General features: G+C 40.6%; 2 protein-coding genes across 2 annotated transcripts; both read right to left on the bottom strand.

Moving 5' to 3' along the window:
• Positions 1–6,421: 6,421 nt before the first annotated feature.
• LOC141629049 (uncharacterized) lies at positions 6,422–8,971 on the bottom strand. Its single transcript, XM_074442120.1, has 3 exons — positions 7,719–8,971; positions 7,361–7,451; positions 6,422–7,207 (listed from the first exon to the last, which is right to left on the bottom strand). Exons 1-3 carry the CDS (start codon positions 8,969–8,971, stop codon positions 6,422–6,424), a joined length of 2,130 nt encoding a protein of 709 aa, XP_074298221.1.
• Positions 8,972–9,211: 240 nt separating this feature from the next.
• LOC141629051 (uncharacterized) lies at positions 9,212–10,534 on the bottom strand. The gene is made up of 2 exons (XM_074442121.1): positions 9,948–10,534; positions 9,212–9,833 (listed from the first exon to the last, which is right to left on the bottom strand). The coding sequence occupies exons 1-2, from the start codon at positions 10,532–10,534 to the stop codon at positions 9,212–9,214; spliced, it is 1,209 nt and encodes a 402-aa protein (XP_074298222.1).
• Between the last annotated feature and the right edge of the window lie 3,165 nt (positions 10,535–13,699).

Below are 13,699 nucleotides of genomic sequence, written 5' to 3' on the forward strand. Positions count from 1 at the left end.
AAAGTAGTTGAATCGTACCTGTTTCCAGTCCTTTAGCATGCATTTAGGGAGCTGGAAGGTTTTGAGCAGATATGCTATGCCTTGGGAAGCATGAAGGACTCTCGGAAGCTGACCAAGTGAAGAACACAAGCTGTTTCAGTAGCTGGTTACTCGATTGAAGGCTTCTTTGTTCGATCGAGTAGTTTTGGTGGTCACAAGTGCTCGATCGAGTCCCTGCTGAACTCGATCGAAATAGGCTGATTTGGAGGTCCTCGATCGAAAGCTGTTTCTGTACGATCGAAGGACTTGGCTGAAGATTTGCTCGATTGAGTGGAATGGAACTCCTCGATCGAGCGGTTTGCTGTTTTACACGGGATTTCTATTTCTTGTAACTTAATTAGTATCTTAGTTTAGTTAATAAAAATCTTCCCTATATAAGGTGAAGACGTCATTAGGTTAAAGACACCTTTTTTCATTCTGTTTTATTCTCTTAATTACTCTCTTAAGCATATTTTATTTTCTTCCCTTTCGTTCGTTCGTTGCTCTCTGTTCTTGTGCTGGATTCAATACTTTGTAATCTTCCTTTCTCCTTTGATACAATTTAATCTTTCTTTGCATCTTAATCTCTGGTTCTTAATTTCTGTTTTATTTATTGTTGTCATTAATTTATGCAATATCATTCTTTTAATCCTTCTATTATGTCTCTTGCTATTACATCTATCGTCAAGTGATAGCTCAAACACCCGAGTCAACCCCTTGGTCGTCATCTACGCACTGATACGGTCGTTTTGACAGTAATTAGAGTTTATTTGGAGTCCGGGTCAAAAACCGCTTCATTTTCTAAAAACCGTTTAAATGTCGAGTTGGAATATTCTGGAATGTTCTACAATTCTCTGGATACTTATTCCTAAAATTAAAATATATATTTTAAGTAAATATCTTCCGTATATTGTGTTTTATGGGATAAGGAAGTGTAAATCTACCAAAATTCCATAATAAAACGCGAAAATCTTTCTTGCTGAGGAGGAAACCTCTGGGGAAATGACGCTTCAGGTGATGTGCCTCAGTGGCTGCCGCGCCTCTTCTCCAGCCCTCTTCTCGCATTTTTCAGAATATTTCCGTGATTTGTTTCCAAATCCGTGTCATTCCTAAACTCTTCCATATGTTTAGTATAAATAGAGGCCTCCGGCCTCCATATTTGGCACGCGAGTGTTCCGCCCCTTCTCTTCTCTCTTTGCATTCTAGACCACGCTATTGCTTTCGACGCCTACGTGCGTGATCAATCGACCACGTAATCTTAGATCATTCCGAGTCCCAGTCACGTTGCATAGACCAACCAATTTGACCAACTCCCCGTTTAATCAACCTAATCAATCTACTAAATCCTCTAACGAGGGCACTTTCCACGCATATTCGAGTCGAGCAATCACTAAAATGATAACTTTAGTCAATCTCGTTTCGTCAAACATATAAGTCTGAGGGTGTAATCCCATTTTTTTATTATTTGTACTTTATTTTATATCAGTTAATGTAAACCTATATCAAAGGCACGTTCGAAAACCGATTTGAAACCCATGTTTTAAAACCGTTTTTAATAAAACAGCAGAGGTCAGACGTCGAGAAGAAACGCAGCAGCAGCTGCGCCTCTTCGAAGGATCGCAGCTTTTCTGCGCCTCTTCCAGAGGCTGCTTGCTGCTCTTGCTCTTCTTCCTCTTCCTCGACTTCCTGAAAGTTTCTCTTTTTCTTTTCTCTTTCATTTTTTTCTTTGTTCTTTTTGTTGTTTCAGTATATAAATCATGTTTTTAACAAATCCTTTGTATTACAATGTTTAATTCGTCCTTAATCCTGAGTGATTCAATACTTGCGGGTTTCGCCGTATTAATTCAAATCGATTATTTAGGGTTTCGACTTGTTCATGTCGAGGTTCTGGAATTCTAACTTGATACATAAGTTTTCTTTCGAGTCTTATTTGTCTAATTCCAACTTAATTTAGTCTCAAGTTTTAGTCTTATTTTTTTTTTAATTAAAAGAATAAAATCATGAGAGAGAAAGTTAGAGAGAAAAAAGCTCTTTTATCATAAACCCTAATAATGTTGTAATAATGACGGCTCTAAAATTCACACAAAATCGCTTTTCGCCATTAAATTCTGCTAATAAATTTGCTATCAAATCTTCTAAAGCTGCTATCTTACATTCCTCTGATGATTCAAGACCAAAAGATCGTAACTTTGTTCCTTCATCGTCTGATACGGGGAAAACTAAGTCCATCAATGGTATTCAAGGTATCCCTGTTCCGAACCTTGATGAAGCTGAACCGGGAGAAAACGATGGTTGGAAGATGCGCAAAGGTGGTAAGGATGTCTTTGTTCTGGAAACCATTGCTGAGGAGGAGGAGGTTTCAGATTTGCTTCAGTTTTTTCATGAAGACATTAAATCTGAGGTAGATTTTTGGACTAACTCTGTTACTTTTTATATTCTCGGTGCTAATCCACCATGGGACATTGTGGAAGATTATGTGTACCGTGTTTGGGATCATTTTGGAATAGATAGGGTGTCTTTCCTTGACAATGGTGTTTTTATTGTTCGATTTTCTAATTCTAGTGATAAAGATGCTCTGTTGAAATCGGGTTATTACATGTTTGATAATAAACCAGTTGTTGTTAAACCATGGGTCAAGGATATGTAACTGGTTAAAGAGAAGGTTGCGGTTGTGCCTGTGTGGGTCAAACTCCATGGTATTCCCTTGAAGTTTTGGGGTTCATGTTTGCCTAAAATAGCCAATTTGGTTGGTAAATATGTTAAGATGGACTTGGATACACATGATAAAATCTGCCTGAGTTATGCTAGAGTAATGATTGAGGTTCCTATAGATGAAAAGCTTATTGAGAAAGTAAAGTTTCTGGATGAATCTGGGACTGTGATGACTGTTACTGTGGAGTATGAGTGGCGTCATGTGTGTTGTACAAGTTGCAAGGGGGTAGGCCATGAAGCTACTCAGTGCAGGAAATCTGGTGCTAAGAAGAGGGTACGTGCCCAAGAACCTAAGAAGGTTTTTAACCCTGAGAAGAGAACTGAATGGAGGCCTATTGTGAAATCAGTGCCTGTGGCTGCAGGTGTTCAAACCCCTCCTATTCTTACTCCTACTAACTTCCCCCCATTGCATCAAGTTAGGAGTTCTCCTGTTGTTAAGTCTACCCCTGTGAAACAAATCATTAGACTTAATAGGCAGGAGGGAATGGTGGGTGCAAAATTGTCTGGTAAATTTAGCAACTATACTTTCATGGATGCTCTTAAACAAAATGTTTCTGCACATGAACAGGTGATGGAAAGTGGGAAGGACCCTCTTCAATCCAATGCCCATGCATAGCATTGGATTTTGGAATGTTAGGGGTCTTAATGACCTGAATAAGCAGAGAGTGGTGAAATGGTTTATGCACAATAATGGGGTGGGTTTATTTGGCTTGCTTGAAACTAAGCTTAAACCTGGTACTCTTTTGAAACGTGATACCTCTATTTGTGATGGTTGGAGTGTCTCCACTAACTGCAGCTGGCATAAGGGTGGTAGAATTTGGATTTTGTGGAAACCTAATTTGTTTGATATTCAGTTTCTTTCTTATAGTGCCCAACACATTCATATGTTGGTTTCTTCTAAAACTGATGGGAAACATTTCTTGCTTACTATGATCTATGCATTTAATGGTTTATATGAAAGAGTAGAACTTTGGAACATTCTTAAGGGGATTGTTGGTGAGTGCAATGAACCTTGGTTATGGCTTGGGGATTTTAATACAGTCTTATCTCCTGTTGAAAGACTTGGTGGGAATACTTTTGATGCTGAAATGGAACACTTTCAGGATTGTGTGTCTATTTGTGAAATGGAGGATATTCCAGCTACTGGTGCTTTGTTTACTTGGTCCAATAAGCAAGGCCCTTGTGACAGAGTATATAGTAGGTTGGATAGAGTTATGGGTAATCAAAAGTGGATGGATAATTTTGGTTCTAGTCTTGCTCATTTTCACCCAAAGGGTCTCTTTGACCATTGTCCATGTACTATTATGGATAAGAATACTGAGCTTGAGGGGAAGAAGAGTTTTAAATACTTCAATATGTGGGGTAGTGCTCCTAATTTTAAGGAGGCAGTGGCTGTGTCTTGGGCTCATGGATATAGGGGCACTAGGATGTTTGTTGTGATCAAGAAGCTCAAAGCTCTTAAGTATGTTCTGAAAAAATTGAATAGAGATTGCTTTTCTGATATTGAAAATAACACCAATATTGCTAGTCTGGCTTTGGAAGCTATACAGAAAGCCTTACTTGCTAGTCCTGGTGACTTTGATCTTGTTCGGCAGGAGGTGGATTTATCTCATGATTTAAAGGAACTAATTGCTGCTAGGGATAGCTTTCTTATTCAGAAGGCTAAGATACAGTGGTCTTTGAAAGGGGATCTTAATACCTCTTATTTTCATCATATCATTAAGAAAAGGATGATGCTTAATAAGGTTTTCCAAATAGAGGATAAGGATGGAAGAGTTTGCACTGAGGGGACTTCTATTCAGGCTGCTTTTTTGGACTACTATATGGATCTGCTAGGGTCTCATACTGCTACTACTGAGGTTAATGTTAATGTGGTTAGAAGGGGGGCTTGTTGTTCTTAGGAGCATTGGAATATTTTGGCTCAGCATGTCACTCCAGATGAGGTGAAGAGTTGTATTTTCAGCATCCCTAAAAATAAGTCACCTGGTCCAGATGGCTATTCTAGTCAATTTTATAGGGATGCCTGGGAGATCATTGGGGGTGATGTGTGTGCTGCTGTATGTGATTTCTTCTCTACTGGGAAGCTACTGTCACAAATTAATGCTACCATTATCACCTTAATTCCTAAGACTGAGAGACCAACTACTGTCAAACATTTCAGGCCCATCTCTTGTTGCTATGTCCTTTATAAAGCTATCTCCAAAATTTTGTGCAATAGGTTGGTCAGGGTACTACCTGATATTATTAGTAAGAATCAGGGTGCCTTTGTGAAGGGTAGAAGCATTCTTGAGAATATTTTGATCTGTCAAGACCTTGTCAGGATGTATCACAGAGGTAGAGCTTCACCTAGATGTATGTTTAAGCTTGACTTGCAGAAAGCTTATGATTCTATAGAATGGAATTTTGTGCACCAGATGTTAGTGGCCTTGAGATTCCCTGAGAATTTTAGGTTACTGGTTATGGCATGCCTTTCATCTCCATCTTACACTCTCAATTTGAATGGTGCCCACATTGGGTATTTTAAGGGTAGAAGGGGGTTAAGGCAAGGGGACCCTATTTCCCCTCTACTCTTCTGTTTGTGTATGGAGTATTTGACCAGAATCATGGATTTTGCAACTAATCAATGGTATTTCAGGTATCACCCTCTTTGCAAGAGCCTGAAGTTAACTCATTTGTTATTTGCTGATGATTTGCTTATGTTCAGTAAAGGGGAAGTTCATTCTATTATGCTTATTCTGAGAGCTATAGCAATCTTCTCTGCTGCATCTGGTCTTAAGGTTAATCCATCTAAGTCTAAGGTGGTTTTCAGTGGTGTATCTAATGAGTTGAAGTATGACATTACGCAGGTTTCAGGGTTCCAGGAGGGTCATCTCCCTTTCAAATACTTGGGTGTCCCCTGTTGGAGCTTGTGTCCTCCACAAATTAGTGTGATAACATTTGTAAATCTCTTACAGGTTCACAAGGGCATACTTCGTATATTTAATCAGTTGATTAACGTTTACCTAATAACGGTTGGCTTGCTAGAAAGTTTGACGTTATTATCATACAGATGGCGGTGATCAACTGGTCCCTAAGGTCAAACTTATAGGATGTGTTTGAGAGATGTGGTTATAGAAATATGATCACATTGATGCCTAATATGACTAAACAATTAGTCAATGTGTTGATGAGACAATTATTTAATGAAGATTAAATAATATTAGTTGAGACGAATTAACTGTCAATTCGTAAATTGAATATAATAAGTTATATTTAATTAAATGTATGTAATGTTAGCTTGGACGAATTAATCTGTTAATTCGTAATTAAATGTAATCGGTTATATTTAATATCAACAAGATGAATGTGTCATAGTGGTAATAGAGAGGGTACACAAACCAAGAGGTCATGGGTTCGATCCTCACTAGATGACAATTTAACAACATTTTATACATTTTTGGAATAACCGAAAATAAGGAAAATATGCTCCTTATTTCGGTGATATGGGCCGAATTAGGGAAAATTATATCTCCCTAATTCACTCCCATTTTCGGTTTGCATAAGAGGTGAAAGGGAGATCATTTTCTCTTAACCTAATTTTTGCTCATCATTTCTCTCATCAGAAAACCACACAAAAATAAACCCTAATATTTACAGAAATTGGGGATCTCATTCTAGCAATTTTTTTTTTGAAAGTAAAATGCATTTTTATTCATTCATTAGTAGCAACCTGCTCAAGCTCAGAAGATACAATCGTAGTGATGGATTCCGGCACTGTTCCTACCCAGAATCTAGTAGAATAGACAAGAGGTAATAGATGAGCCATACAGTGAGCTGCTCTATTTCCCTCCCTCCTTACAAACTTAAACTCAACACAATTAAACCCACTTGCAAGCTCATCAATAACCTTTCCAATATTGCCGAAGTAGTTCCGAGGGAAACTCTTAGCTCGAAGCATTGTCACAAGGGGCAAACAGTCCGCTTCAACTACAATGTTCTGCAACTCCATTTGGAAAGCCGTAATTAGACCAAACTCCATTGCTTTCGCTTCCGCCACATCCGCATCCCATGCCTCCCTAATTTGTTGCACCCCTGCTCTCACTACCTGGCCATTATGTTCCCTGATTATCACGCCTAACCCCGACCCCATCTCCCCCATCACTCCTACATCTACATTTACTTTCATAAACCCCACTTGAGGCCTTGTCCATCTTATCACTCCCTCATTATTCCCAAACTGTCGCGGCTTTTCCATCCTTTGAGCATCACTCCATGCTTGCCAAAAGCTCCATTCACTCTCAACTACCCTTCTCGGTTCCCATCTCTCCCCTCCGTGGTACTCTCTATTTCGTCCATTCCAGATAGCCCATAACACCATAATTATTTTACTTTGCTCCTTCCCTTTTATTCTATTTATAATGTGATCCAACAGGTCATCTATCGTATGGAACCGCTCACACTTGTCCATCTCCTCAATATTGGTTTCATTCCACACTTCCTGCACATACGGGCACCACACAAGAGCATGTACATCACTCTCCACCTAGGCATTCCAGCGAAAACATGTCGGGTCTGCATCCTTTACCCTTCGTTGTAAACTACCCGCACATGGAAGAGCTCCCCGCAGCACTCTCCAAATGAAGTTCTTCACCTTTGGAGGAACATTAAGCTTCCACACTTTCCTCCAGATGGTTGGTTCCTCACTCGTACTGCCCTGCCCCTCCCTTTGTTCCTTCTTCCATCTGATAAAATGGTACCCTGATTTCACAGAGTACTTGCCATTCTTTTCATAGTGCCAGATTAGTCTATCTCCTCCCACGTCTTCACACAAAGAAATTCTTTTAATTTCCGCGGCCTCAAACTCTAGAAGGTGTTGCTATAATTTATCCTCATTCCATCTCGTCGGCGACGCCAGGATCCAATCTCCCACTTTACTCTCAATATCTCCCCTGGCTGGTGAGATAACACGAAATCGTGGTCCCTTTGTCAGCCACGGGTCACGCCAGAACCTGACCGACTTCCCATCCCCTATTAGCCATCGACTTCCTTCCCGAAACACCCACATCGCTTCCATCAAGCTCCTCCACAAAAAGGATGGATGGTGACCCAAACCAGCCGAGAGAATGTCGCCATTTGGAAAATACCGGGCAGCAAGGAGTCGAGCTGCTAGTGATTGGGGGTTATCATACAGTCGCCATATTTGATTCGTGAGCATCGCAAGGTTGAAAGACTCAAAGTGACGGTATCCCAGTCCACCATCTCGTTTCGACTTGTACATTTTGTCCCAAGCCACCCAACATAACCGGTTCTTCTCGTCTTCATGTCCCCACCAGAATCTCGCTAAATTACCTTCAATCTCCGAACAAAGGCTTAATGGAAATTTAAATAGTCCCATTTGATAGGTAGGGATCGATTGGGCAACCGTCTTAATTAGGACCTCTCTACCTGCAAACGATAACAATTTTTCTTTCCATCCCTTCAACTTCTTCCAAATTCGCTCTTTTACCGGCGCAAAGGCTGCACTATTATTCTTACCAATTATGGCCGGAAGTCCCAGGTATTTCGTCGGGGAATTCACCATTGTTGCATCCAGAATCATAGTGACTTGTTGCTTCTCAACCTCGGTGGTATTTGGACTAAAGAAAAGCTCCAATTTTTGCATGTTTAAGCACTGGCCCGAGGCATCCTGGTACAAATCAATAACCCTCCAGATTGTTTCTGCATTCCTTCCATCATCACGGCTCAAAATCAGAGTGTCGTCCGCGAAAAACAAGTGAGTCAAGCAAGGGGATCGTCTGCAAATCCGCACTCCCACCAGGTTCTTTCTCTCGGCCTCCACTGAAATCAAATGTGAAAATACATTCGCACAAATTATGAATAGATATGGCGAGAGTGGATCTCCCTGCCTCAAGCCCCTCCTAGGTCGCAAATATGATGTTGGCTTCCCATTTATTAACACCGCTGACCTAACAGTACGAACGCACCTCATTACCGTATCAATCCATCGAGCCGCAAACCCCATTCTGACCATTGTCCGTTCCAGAAAATTCCACTCCACCCGATCGTAGGCTTTACTCATATCAAGTTTAAAAGCCATACTCCCATGTTTTCCGTGGTGGTGAGATTTAATATAATGGAAAGCTTCAAAGGCTATTATAGCGTTATCCGAAATAAGTCGACCCGGGACAAACGCACTTTGCTCATCATCAACTAAAAATTCCAAAAAAGCCTTCAGTCTATTAACCAACACTTTGGAGGCCATCTTGTATAAGACATTACACAGAGAAATTGGTCTGAACTCGCTCATCTGACAAACTTGCTTTACCTTCGAAATTAAAACAATATTTGTGTCATTTATCTGAGCTATATCCTCCCTTCCTTCCAGACATTTAATAATAAAGTCCGCCACCTCTCCTCCAATAATATGCCAAAAGGTTTGGAAAAAATTCGCGTTGAGGCCATCCGGTCCCGGCGCCTTCGAAGGTTTCATTTGGCACAGGGCCTAGTACACTTCCTCCCTCGTAAAAGGCCTTGTTAGCACATCATTCATATCAGTAGAAACAGTCGGGATAACACACTGTAAGGCATCCTCCATCCTCGTCGAGTTCGAAGATGTAAAAAGCTCCTCAAAATATGACACGGCCAGCCTTTCCAATTCTTCATCAGTAGTGACCCAATTCCCATCAGCGTCTTTTAGTCTATTTATCCGGTTTCTCCGCCTTCGGTTTAACGCCCTTACATGGAAAAATTGGGTATTCTGGTCTCCCTCCCCAAGGTATTCAATTCGCGACCGCTGTCGCCAGTACGTTTCCTCAGCCATCATTAATTCGTCCAACTGAGTGCATGTCTCTCTCCTCTCCCTCACCACTTCCTCTGATGGCACACAAGAGTCTAAGAACATCAGCCTTTTCCTTTTCACCTCCACCTTCTTCCGCAAGTCACCAAATTCTGCCCTACTCCAAACTAGTAATTTATCCGAACAGTTTGTAAGCTTTGATGTGACTGGCTGTCCAAATCCTCCCCCCTCATCACCCCATGCTTCACGCACTACCCCCTCGCAGCTCTCGTTCTTTGCCCAAATATCTTCGAATTTGAAACGCCTGGCTTTTATACTTCTCGGTGGCCTATAAAGAGCAAGCTTTATGGGTGCGTGGTCTGATTAGTCAAAATCCCAATGATGTAGCATGACAGTCGGGCATTGCTCAACAAAAGATGTAGTAACAAGCGCTCGGTCCAACCATTCAAAAACTGCATTAGGTTCACCCCTTTTGTTCCACCACGTATACGGGCTACCACAAAAACCAATATCGATCAGTCCACACTCATCCATGGCTTCTCTGAACGCATCTATAACGCTCTGCTCTCTGGGAACTCCACCCGATTTCTCGTGTTCATAAAGGATTTCATTGAACTCGCCTATTACTACCCATGGTAAATTTGACAGTGGCTTGAGCTCTCTTAGAAGTTGCCAAGAACGCCATTTGTCCTCGTGCTTCGACCATCCGTAAAATCCTGTTAGTCTCCAAACATCAATACCAAAAGGACCCTTTATCTTAACATCGATATGGTGAGCTGTAGAGGACACAACCTCCACATCAATGCCATCCCTCCACAAAACCGCCACACCCGCATATCGCCCCACCGAGTCCGCACAGCTGGCATCGTACCCATCTAGCCTTGAAATAACACTCCTCATTTCCCCCGCACTTAACTTAGTCTCCATCAGAATAACCACCTCCGGTCTTTCCCTCCGTAGCAACCCCCTAACCCTAACAACTGTCGGGTCGTTGCCTAGCCCCCGACAGTTGTAACGTATCAAACTCATTGCTCCCGGCGGGGTTGAGCATCCTCAACCACCGCCTCAGGTACGATGCCCCCAGGCACAATTTGTTGTCGTTTTGCAGCAGCTCCCTCCCCCACCTGGACCTCAGTCCCAGCTCTCTTCGTATGGACTACCATCTTCCCGTCCACCCTCTGGTTCGTTCTCGTATCTCCCCTTTCCCTTCTGTCCTCCTCTAATCTCCTCCATATGGCAGCCGTTCTCGTCCTAGTCCCATTCCCTACTGTGTCGAGCTCATTCGTCACCCCCCTGCCAACCTCCCTCAATCCAACTCCCTCTCCCACTCCTTTACCCCCGTCCAGCTCCCCTGCTCCCTTATTACAACTCTCAATCAGGCCTTCCATTTCGCCCCCACCAGGAGAGGTCATATTATTGGTACGACCTTCCTCGTGTTGCCCCTCATCCATATTTTATTTCTTCTCCCTCCTAGTGCTCGAACTTTTATGTTTGATAGCAATTTCTTGGAGTTTGTTTATCATTTCAGCTACTGCATCCTCCTCTCTCCGTCTGTACTCCACTTCAAAACAACCACTCAAGTCCCTCGCGCTTTTTGCTTTTGGTTCGGCCTTAGTTTTGATTACCTTCCATGGCGATGCTCTCAAGCTTTCATCATAACGCAGCTCACCCTCACCATACGGGCCATCATCACAATCCTTCTCGCCATGCCATAGAATTCCGCACCCGTAACAAAAAGTCGGGAGTTTCTCATACTTCACTTCAAACTCAATCATTCCCCGTGATGGCATCATACATCGGACCCTCGATACAAGGGGTTTCCTAACGTCATGTAGAAGCCTAATCCGTATCGCTTTCTCCATCTCTGGGAACGGCGCCTCATCCACCATGACAAACTCACCCAATTTTAATCCCAACCGACGAATATTATCTTTGTTCGAACGTCCCCTAACCGGCAAGTCATACACTCTCGCCCACATCGGAACAAGGAACAATGGCGTTTCAGTTAACTTTCCCTCATCATAGGGATCATTGAAACTCCAAATAAACTTATCGAAGTGCCATGGTTAGCCCTCGATCACTCTCGCTTTATCATTTTCCTCAGTAAATTTAAAGACAAAAATTTTACTCTTAACATCAATTAAATTTCCAACCACCATACCTTTCGAGTTCCATAGTCGAATCATAGTATCAATTGCGGCTTTTGCGTTGATTGCTTTTGTCGTCCAAATCCTTCCCACAAGCAGATACTGTGATGGTCCCTCGGTACTCGACTCTCCACCAACATCCCAGACAAAGTCCTCATCCTTATCAGCCATTTGACCCTTCCCACGGTCCCTCAATGGATCATATAAAACCCTATGGTTGTTTTTTCCTTGCGGTGGGGCAGACATACCTGTAGTGCATAAACTAATTATGCTAAAAAAACAAAACGAATTATTTGAGAGATTAGGAAGAGAAAGAATGAAGAAAAATACAAATCGAGCGATCGGAATCGAGAGATTTGCCTTCAAAAGCAAGGAAGGAGCGAAGACGTAGCCTAGACGGAAACCCTCATAGGAAACCCTAGACAGAGTCTTTTGTAATAAAGCTTGCATAATTAGGGTTAACATCACATTTCTCATTCTAGCAATTAGAGGGGCATTGCTCGGAGCATCTTGGGTGCAACTAATAGGCGAATATCATTGCGATATTGTTCTTAGGCCGAATTAGCAAGGACCAAAGGTTATTTCTTAATCCTTTACGATCTTGTTTATGCATTTAGTTTTATGACTCGTATCATCTCATAAATTCATTATAGTCCTTATTTTTAAAGGGATGTATACAGATTAATCCCATAAGTGGTATCAGAGCCAAGGCCACGAATTTTATTTTGATGATTTTCATAAAATTGTTTGTAAACAATTATTAGGGTTTGCGAAGAAAAAAATATAATCGGCTGTTTTTTTTAGCCGTGGAATTTTTTTTCCTTTCTGTTTCTGTACTGTTCACGGATGAACAGTAATTTAAAAAAAAAATCCCCGTTTTTTTTCATTTTTCCTTTCGGTTTTTCCTGAAAAACCGATTAAAGTTTTTTTTTGCGGCTGTTTTTGTTTATGCCGATTTGAAAAGCATCCGATATTTTTTTTTGTCACTGTTCACGTCACTATTACTGTTCACAGGGCAGATTATAAAAAAAAAATTGGTTGTTTTGTTTTGGTTTTTACAGAAAAACCGTGTTTAAAGAAAAGTAACGGGCTGTTTTTTCCTGTTTTGCCGAAAAAAGAAAAAAAAAATTTATGTTACTGTTCACGTCTCGGTTACTATTCACGTCCAGCAGCATTATAAAAAAAAAATTTCTGTTTTTTTTCCCTTTCGGTTTTTTCTGAAAAACCGAGGAAAAGTCTTTTTAATGGGTTGTTTCGGTTTTTTACCGAGATAATTTTCAAAAGAAATTTTTTTTGTTTGTTTTGGCAAATTAATTATTGTGAAGCGGTTCATAAATAATAGATACCTAATTATTTTAAAGAAGTTTAAAATATTGATGGATTAAATTCATATTACAAGTTTAATGTGAATTAAGATTGAAATTAATGTGACTAATTGAGGAATTGTCACTTAATTTGATTTAAATAGGTAGTTTGGATAAATTAATCAACATAATTAAGGAATTGTGGCATGTATGTTTAATTTATTTTTAGTTGATGCATTTTATTTTAGTTGAATGAATCGATTGAATGAATTTAATTTACGTATTTTTGCAATCAGTTGTAATTTATTATACTTAGTGTGGCCTTAGTTAATTATGTTTTCGTAATGAAGGCAACATAATTTTTATGTAATTATGAGATCTCGAATCTCCTTTATTTTTCTTTAGTTTTGGGTTTTGAAATTGGAATGTAATAAATAGGTTTATTATGTAAATTTATTCATTGTATTTTTCAAAAGAAGACTAAAGATGGAGATTGGAGCTCACTCCCGCTACATGGATTAAGATGGAACATCAAGACAAGCTTCTCGGGTCCAAGGATGGATTCCAAACTTGTATTTATTGTTCATTTTGATAGGATAGGCCACACTAGGACTTTTACTATTTTTACGTTTTCATTCTTATTGCTTTTCATTCACATGTTAGTTTATGCATCATATTCCGCCTAAAACAAAACCAACTACTACTAAAATGCATGAAAATTGACTCATATAGGTTGTATGTTA

Source organism: Silene latifolia, chromosome Y (assembly GCF_048544455.1).
Source record: "Silene latifolia isolate original U9 population chromosome Y, ASM4854445v1, whole genome shotgun sequence".
Lineage (NCBI taxonomy): Eukaryota > Viridiplantae > Streptophyta > Magnoliopsida > Caryophyllales > Caryophyllaceae > Silene > Silene latifolia.

Excerpts from the sequence above, each read along its gene's own strand:
- LOC141629051 (XM_074442121.1), bottom strand. The coding sequence starts at position 10,534 with ATGAGTTTGATACGTTACAACTGTCGGGGGCTAGGCAACGACCCGACA. Across the intron at positions 9,834-9,947 it reads CCTAATGCAGTTTTTGAATG|GCCACCGAGAAGTATAAAAG; the intron begins GTTGGACCGAGC and ends TGCTCTTTATAG.
- LOC141629049 (XM_074442120.1), bottom strand. The coding sequence starts at position 8,971 with ATGGCCTCCAAAGTGTTGGTTAATAGACTGAAGGCTTTTTTGGAATTT. Across the intron at positions 7,452-7,718 it reads GGGGATGGGAAGTCGGTCAG|ATGGAAGAAGGAACAAAGGG; the intron begins GTTCTGGCGTGA and ends CCATTTTATCAG. Across the intron at positions 7,208-7,360 it reads AGCTTAATGTTCCTCCAAAG|GAAGTGTGGAATGAAACCAA; the intron begins GTGAAGAACTTC and ends CCGTATGTGCAG.